Source organism: Dasypus novemcinctus, chromosome 12 (assembly GCF_030445035.2).
Source record: "Dasypus novemcinctus isolate mDasNov1 chromosome 12, mDasNov1.1.hap2, whole genome shotgun sequence".
In the NCBI taxonomy this organism is placed as follows: Eukaryota; Metazoa; Chordata; class Mammalia; order Cingulata; family Dasypodidae; genus Dasypus; species Dasypus novemcinctus.
The window spans coordinates 33965332-33973739 of NC_080684.1; the positions used below are offsets into that span (position 1 = coordinate 33965332).

The 8408-nt window shown below is 60.3% G+C and overlaps 1 protein-coding gene across 1 annotated transcript; it reads left to right on the forward strand.

Moving 5' to 3' along the window:
- The first annotated feature begins 2211 nt into the window (after positions 1 to 2211).
- LOC101418158 (keratin, type II cuticular Hb5) lies at positions 2212 to 8118 on the forward strand. The gene is made up of 9 exons (XM_004460951.5): positions 2212 to 2676; positions 3774 to 3982; positions 4494 to 4554; positions 4686 to 4781; positions 5486 to 5650; positions 5943 to 6068; positions 6467 to 6687; positions 7448 to 7479; positions 7859 to 8118. Exons 1-9 carry the CDS (start codon positions 2257 to 2259, stop codon positions 8050 to 8052), a joined length of 1524 nt encoding a protein of 507 aa, XP_004461008.1. The 5' UTR covers positions 2212 to 2256; the 3' UTR covers positions 8053 to 8118.
- The last annotated feature ends 290 nt before the right edge of the window (positions 8119 to 8408 follow it).

Here is an 8408-nt window from a genome sequence, read left to right on the forward strand (position 1 = left end):
GGTCTCCTGGCTCCCCCGGCTGCCCCGTCCCCATCCCAGTGCCCATGCCCACTTCAGGCTGGAGGTCTGGGCGGGATGTGTTGGGGTGTGGGTGAGCTGCTGACGCAGGAGTCTCCCTCCAGGACAAGCCTCTGCTCCCTTCTGCCCCCGAGGAGAGGCAGGAATGGAGGCCCCTGTTTCCACCAGCGCCACCCCCCGGGGCAGAGGAGCTGTGAAGGTGAGGGCCCCCCCTCCACCTCCCACCCTCGCCCCCCTCACTCCCCACGATCAGAGGGCTGCAAATCTCCTTTGGCTCACACCAGACCAGCTCTAGGTCGACGCAGCAGTCAGTCAGTGAGCTCAGTGTCCAAAGCACCAGAATTCACCCCTGGACCCGGGCCCCCAGGGCCCCCGCAGAGGGGAGGGGCTGGGAAGTCATCCCCAGGGCCCCTAGGTATAGCCCCCTCCTCCCCCCACCCCGACTCCACCCCACATTTTTATACAAGTGAAATCCCATTAAAGAAAGCCTTGCAGCTTGAAAAGGTACAGGAGTCGCAAATGTGCAAGGAGGCGAAGATGGGCAGGCAAGGGCCACACCCACTCTCCCCTGGGTGAAGGGGGCAGGGGATGTTCTGATGGAAGCGGTGGTCTGTTTCCTTTACCCAGAGTTTCACAGTCCCCAAAGCATTTTCACCTGTGTTATCCCGCTGAATTCTCCCAACAACCCCAAAAGTTGAGGATGACTCCCATTTTACAGTCAGGGAAATGGAGGCTCAGAGAGGTGGAGAACTGCCCCAAAACCACACAGCGAGGACGGTTCAACTGGCACTTGAACCGGATCTTCCCACGCTGATTTCATGGCACAGGTTGCCGCATTCCCTGGCTGGATAGGATCTGAGTGTCCTTCAGGGCTGGCCGGTGAGGCCGCCTGCTCCTCCCCCAGCCACTGCCCAAGGCCTCTGTGCCCTAAAGAACAGGCGTGGGATTTGGAGATGGAACTCAGTTGACCCGATCCCAAGTGAAGACCTGAGGTGGCCCCGGCTGCGGGACGAGGGCAGGCCCAGGACAGAATGAGGGCCTTTCGCCGCGGCCTCGGGGGAATGGCGGCAAAGGGTCAGTGCCTGCCTCTGGAGGACCCGCCCTCTGAGGGAAGCCCCCCTCTTTCCGCTTGCATTCCTAACGTCCCCATCTGGCTTACCACATCCCCAAGTTATGCTCAATAAACATGAAAATAATAGCAACCATTATCCTAATAAGTGGCCCAAGGAAGCGGGACATGGAAAGGTGTGGGGCTCCAGAGCCCGCAGGAGCCAGAAATCACAGCGTCCTCAGAGAAGGAAAAGTCCCATTCCACTCCCCTCCGCGCAGACCGTCTCTAAACAGCCCTCCAGGGACGCGAGCTCGGGGCTGGCAAGCAGGCGCGCGCCCTCCCACGGCGGGCGCTCTTGGGAGGAACAGAGGCCCACGGGGCCTGTTCCTTCCTAAGGAGCAATGTGGTGGCAACCAGGTTGTCCCAGGGCTGGTTTTCCCGATCCTTTCGGCCAGGTGGAGGAAAGTGCCTAAAGGAGAGTCTCCCCACCATCCGCACATGGCCGTTTTTGTGGCCACTGATGACTGAGTGGTTTGCAGTTTTGCTGGGTAAGAAAGGAAAGAGAAGTTTCCAAGAAACCATCCGCTCCTGTCCTGGAGGAGGACATGGCCCAAATGGCCCCTCTGGTCCTGACCCACTTTCTGGGCCACACTACCTGGGTAGGTTCAGCCCCTGAACCCCAGGCATCCGCTTATGAACGAGCCCCGCACATAGCCAGGGGCTGGAGGCGCCGACCTGCCGGGGGCTCACCCGGCCTGGGACCCCAGGACTCATCCCTGGAGTCGGGAGCTCCATCCTCCAGCCCAAACCCGGCCACCCCTGGCTGTTCTGAAGTTCAAATGCGTCTCCAGGTGGGAGCCGAGGCCATCTCACAGGAGACGGCGAGGAAATTAATTACTTAATGTATGTAAACGAGCTTTGAAGATGAAAAGTGCAAACGCACCTAACAACATCTTCAATACTTTTACGGAGCCCCGGAGTCACCGCTGAGCTCACCTTTAAGACGAGTCCTTGGGGAGTTGCTGGCAAACTCCCCAAGCTAATAAACAACATAAAGTGGCTTTTCGCTCCTTTTACGCAGCCTCCCCGCACATAAAAGGACCAGGGAGGATCAGAGAGGCCAGAAGGACTCTCAGCCGAGCACTCCGCAGCCCACACCGACTCCCGCAGCCGCTCAGCCTCACACCATGTCGTGCCGCTCCTACAGGATCAGTTCCGGATGCGGGGTCACCAGGACCTTCAGCTCCTGCTCGGCCGTGGCGCCCAAAACGGGCAGCCGCTGCTGCATCACCGCCGCCCCCTACCGAGGGGTGTCCTGCTACCGGGGGCTGACGGGCTTCAGCAGCCGCAGCCTCTGTAACCCGGGCTCCTGCGGCCCCCGCATGGCCATCGGGGGCTTCCGAGCCGGCTCGTGCGGCCGCAGCTTCGGCTACCGCTCGGGCGGCGTGTGCGGGCCCAGCGCCCCCTGCATCACCACCGTGTCAGTCAACGAGAGCCTCCTGACGCCCCTCAACCTGGAGATCGACCCCAGCGCACAGAGCGTGAAGCACCAGGAGAAGGAGCAGATCAAGGGCCTCAACAGCAAGTTTGCTGCCTTCATCGACAAGGTGGGTGAACCACCCAGGATGTGCCAGCCCCAGGGGGCGGAGAAAGGCCCCAGCCGTGCCCTGCCGTGGCGAAGGTCCCAGCCTGGCGGGCACACAGGGTGGCAGCGAGGACAGAGGCTGAGGCCAATGGAGCGAGGGGGATCGGATCTCGCCGTTTAATTCCGGCAAAGCTCACAGAGGCCTGGAGGTGGTCCAGAAAGGGAGTCTGGCATCTTCTGGAGGGAGACGGCCCCCAGCGGAATCCCAGAGCCAGCTCTGAAAAACCGGACTGGGCGCTGGGTGCTGGAAGAGTGGGAGGCAACAGGGAGAGCAGAGAGCACCGAGGCTCCTGGCCCAGGAGGAAGGGGCAGCAGTGGAGGGGTGACGGGCTCCTCTGATGGTACTCGGCCGTGCAGCAGGGCGAGACCTCGGGCGTGGTGCTGGGCTTCGCTGGCGCAGCCCTCGTGCACCCGTGGGGAGGGTTAGCGGGTTAATGCACGAACAGCGCTGACAAGCAGCACATGGTAGCTGCTGCCATTCCCTCCCAAGTTCAGGGGCCTGGAGGCCGAGGGGGCGAGGCGGTGATTGAAGGCCGGGCATGTGCAAGGGGTGACCCCCAGCTGGCGGGAGGAGACCCATGGATTCAGCCTGGCCCCACATAGCAAATATTCAATAGCATGTGTTGCATAACGAGTAAATGAAGGACAACTAGTAATTATAATAATAGAACCATTTATTGAGTGCATAGTATGTGTCAGGGCCTATTCGAAGCGTTTTACGTGTACTAACTTGTTTTGCCATCACAGCTCTAAGGTGGGTACTGTTGTCATCTCCATCTTAGAAAGAAGAGAACTGAGCGCTTCAGTGGCTTGCCCTGTGAAAGTGCCAGAATGGCACCGGAAGCAGGCCCTGGCTTCGAGCCTGGGGTGCTTTCCCGCTGGCCACAGCCTGGCTGAGGGCCTGGGAGCAGGGACCCTGGAGCCCCAGACACTTCTGCCCATCGCGCAGACCTTGGCTGGACCCCGGCTCTTCAGGAGACCCGAGGGCAGAGGGAGCTCTGGGGAAACAGGCGTGTGCCCGGGCTCCCTCTGAGTCTCTCTCCCCACCCTGGGCGGCAGGTGCGCTTCCTGGAGCAGCAGAACAAGCTCCTGGAGACCAAATGGCAGTTCTACCAGAACCGCAAGTGCTGCGAGAGCAACCTGGAGCCGCTCTTCAACGGCTACATCGAGACGCTGAGGCGCGAGGCCGAGTGCGTGGAGGCCGATGGCGCGAGGCTGGCCTCCGAGCTGAACCACGTGCAGGAGGCCCTGGAGGGCTACAAGAAGAAGTGAGTGCCTCACGCGGGAACAGCTCGGGTGAAGGCGGGGAAGGCTCTGCACACAGCCCTCCCGAGCAGCGTCCGTTCTTGGCGGCGGCTGCCTGGGACCCAGAGGGAGGGTTCAGGAAGGACCTAGGTGTCTTGGGGTTCCTTGGCTCCCCCTCTACCCCCTGGAGGCCTGGAGTTCTTAGAGCCAGCTTTGGGGGGAGTGAGGAAGGGAGACCCAACGGCATGCCACAGCGACCCTTCCCCGATGAGCTCCCTTCGGGCTCTTTGGTCTGCTGGCCAGTGGTACCCGCTTTCTTTGAGACTAGTGTTAAGGAACGTGCCTTCCCTGAGCTCCTTCCGAAGCAGGACTGGGGTGGAAGACGGCCAGACAGGGCAATGCGCAAAATAGGGCACCAAGAGCACCGGCTCACCTCTAAAGGCGGTTGATCCCTCTGCAAGAGCTTGCCCAGGAGCTGGGGTGACATGTAGCTCCCGACACCTGAGCTCCAGCTCCTCTCTCTCCCACACCTAGGTACGAAGAGGAGGTGGCCCTGAGAGCCACGGCAGAGAATGAGTTTGTGGTCCTGAAGAAGGTGAGGGGGCTGGTCGTGGGCTGGGAGGCGGGACCCCAACTGTGCAGCCTCCAGGTCACCCCACTGAGCGAGAGGCCCCTCCCTTGGGACCTCTTCTCACATGCGCCCCCCATTCTCGGACGCGCCATCAGGACGTGGACTGCGCCTACCTGCGGAAATCGGACCTGGAGGCCAACGCAGAGGCCCTGGTGGAGGAGATGAACTTCCTGAAGACGCTCTATGAGGAGGTGAGGGGCGCCGGCCACCCGGCCAGGGCAGGTGGAGGGAGGCGCCGAGCCTGGGAGAGAGGGGAGCATGCACGTGTGCGTGTTTGCATGTGCGCGGTGTCAGTGGGAGCAGATCCTGCTCACACACAGAGGAGCCGTGGTCCGGAAAAGACCAGGTGGAGACCAGAGGCGCATGCACACGTGTGCATAAGCTACGTCTGTGCTCATGCACAAGCCAGGCACGCGTGTTTCATGATCGTGGCGTTTACCTGTGCCTGGGCTCCTCTGTGTCTGGGAGCAGCTTTGTGCAGGCGGGCGTGTGTGCCTGCTGTGTGTGTGTTTGTGTCAGTCTAGTCGGCCTAGAGCGGGGAGGAAAGTGTGCCTGGTAGGGTGGCAGGAGTCAGGGCACGGGTTCCCAGTTAGGGAGGAGTCACAATTAGTGGCCTAATCACTGGTGCTGGCATTCAAATCCTACCTCCCAGGCTGGGTGATTTAGGATTAAGCCATTTTCACTTTCAGGGCCTCGTTTCCTCATTTGTTAAGTGACTTCCAGGGCTCCTTCCAGCTTTATTACTTTATGATGTGCCTATATGTGAATGGGGGGGAGGGGGTATGTGCAGCAGGAGTCATGTGACATCCATAGCCAGAGCCCCTTCCAGGGAGGTGGGGCGCATGGCCCAGATCAGGCGCCAAAACTAAATGCACTGGATATTGGCTCCTCCCAGGAGATGCGCATCCTCCACTCCCACATCTCAGACACCTCGGTCATCGTCAAGATGGACAACAGCCGGGACCTGAACATGGACTGCATCGTGGCCGAGATCAAGGCTCAGTATGACGACATCGCCAGCCGCAGCCGGGCTGAGGCCGAGTCCTGGTACCGCACCAAGGTGAGTGAGTGGCCCAGGACACCTGCTTCCTACACAGCGCTGGGAGGGAGGCAGGGTATATACCAGGAAGGGCTTCTGTTGTCTGGGGATTCTGATGCCAAAGATGATTGTGAAGTGACCTTCCTAGGGATGTGTGAGGAAAGGGCAGACAGCAGGTTGGGTGGGCATGAGCAGGGCTGCTACACGTGGTTGAGCAGGCTGAGCACTGCACAACCTGCACAGTCACGTGTGGTGCCCTGCATGGGTGGGATATCCCATCCTGTGCCCCATGAGCATCTCTGCCTCTCTCCAGTGCGAGGAGATGAAGGCCACGGTGATCCGCCATGGGGAGACCCTGCGCCGCTCCAAGGAGGAGATCAACGAGCTGAACCGCATGATCCAGAGGCTGACGGCTGAGGTGGAGAACACCAAGTGCCAGGTATGGTACAGAGAGGTACTGATCCCCAGCACAGGAAGGCTGCGGTGCCGGGCCTTCTCCCCAAGGAGGGTGGGGGCCTGGCCCTGACCAGACCTCAAAGGGCCCCGTGAGGAAATGGGGACCCACGGAGAAGGCAGGGGCTCTTCCACACCACACGGCACTTAAGCCGAGATGAGCCCTTGGAATTTGGCTGAATTCCAAAGGAGTGATTCAACCTTGTCCTCGACCACCAGGGGCCCAGCACCAAAGAGACAGGGTGAAAAGCTCTTTGACTCCCTGGCCAGAGGCCCCAACCCTCTCTCTGGAGACCTTCTTGCCCTGCCCAGCTCCATCAGCTTGGGTGCTCCACGCTGTCCTTTCTTTCTCTCATCCTTGTCCTCACATGTTTGTCCCCGCAGCGTGCCAAGCTGGAGGCCGCGGTGGCCGAGGCGGAGCAGCAGGGCGAGGCGGCCCTCGCCGACGCCAAGGCCAAGCTGGCGGGGCTGGAGGGCGCCCTGCAGAAGGCCAAGCAGGACATGGCCTGCCTGCTCAAGGAGTACCAGGAGGTCATGAACTCCAAGCTGGGCCTGGACATCGAGATCGCCACCTACCGGCGCCTGCTGGAGGGCGAGGAGCACAGGTGGGACTAAGGAGGACCCAGGGGGGTCCAGGAGTAAAATTCCTTGGGCCCAAGTGTGAGCCACCTCTATGACCACTGCTGGTACAGGTGAAGCTTCAGTAACAATAATTTGCCGAATGCCTGGTCTGTGCTCAACCTATGCTAAGTGCTCATTTTAATTCCTAGCCCAGTGAAGCTGGTGTAAATTTCCCAGCCAAAGAGAAAGAAATAAGCCTCAGAGAAGTGTAGTGATTATCCCAGAGCCACACAGCAGCTAAGTGGAAGAGCCGGGACCTGCCCCCAAGGCACGTGGCTCCAAGTCCATTCTCCTGACCGCTTTTGCAACACCGAAGGATCTTTTCCTACTCAAGGCTTCAGCTCGGCATGTGCACAGGCTTGCGTGTTGCAGTGACAGGGTGCCCCGTGTGTATTTAGCTCTTCTTTGTCCACAAAGTCCTTTCACACACACTGGTACCCTTGACTCGACTCTCCCTCTTCTCTGAGCTTGATCGGCGCTATCTGGCCTGGCTGGGACAGGCAGACTGGGGGCTGCGGTGAAGTTCAAAATCTCACCCGCTTCACGGGAAGCCAGAAGTACTGGTCACCACCGTTCAAGGACAGTTAAAGAAAGTGGGCGTTGAATTCAGACTCCAGAGAAAGCCTTCCTGCCTCTCAGTGGGGTCGCATCCACACGCAGGATGGCCCTCTCTGTCCCCAAGCAGCCCCCAGCTCAAGCAGTCCAGCTCAAGGTCCAGAGCTAACGCGTTTTCTTTCCCCACAGGCTGTGTGAAGGTGTGGGCTCCGTGAATGTGTGTAAGTATCTGCTAGAAATTCCCCTAGGGAAAAAAAAAGGTTTTGTTGGTGGGCAAAGGTGAAGTCCATGGCCTAAGCCGCTGGACTTCAAATGTTCCCCACCTGGGAGGGCGACATTTGTTCCTCTCCTGGCCCCCCAGGGGGGCTAAGGCAGTGACAGAAAGCAGAACTGAACGCCTTCACTGATGGCCAGGGGGGGCGGCGGGTCGTGGAAATGGGGCAAGGCGGCTGTGCCCCTCTGGGTCCCGGGGTCCTCGCTGCCTTCTTGCCCTAAACCCCAGACGGGTACTCTGCAAGGTGCATGCAGCTTAGGGCCGCCGTGGGGTCAGCGGGAGCCCAGCTGCCCGCTCACCCCTCCGTGTTTCCTCTCTGCCCGCAGGCGTCAGCAGCTCCCGCGGCGGGGTCACCTGTGGGGGTCTCACTTACAGCACCACCCCGGGGCGCCAGATCGCCTCCGGACCCTCGGCCACCGGGGGCAGCATCATGGTGATGGCGCCCGACTCCTGTGCCCCCTGCCAGCCCCGCTCCTCTGGCTTCAGCTGCGGGAGCAGCCGGTCGGTCCGCTTTGCGTAGAGTGGAGGGCCTCGGGCCAGGTGGCACCTGTCGTGTCTGCCCCAGCACTGAGTGATGTGTGAATGGAAGAGGTGTGCTTGCTTCTAGAACCTCCCACATGTTCCTACAGAGGAGAGGACCCTCGGGCCATGCTCCCCCACCTTCTCCTTTTAGGGTATTGCTTCCTAGTTCTCTTCTTGGTCATTTCCACACTTTAACTCCAAAACCTCTGTATTACTCCCCAAGGCCTCTGGGGCACTGCCAGTAGCCCAGAGTGGCCAGGCCTCCTGGAGGCTTGGCCTTGGACAGGGAATGGGACTAACCGTCCAACCGGGCCTCCTACAACCTGAGAACCAGAGAGAAACTCCCAACAGCTC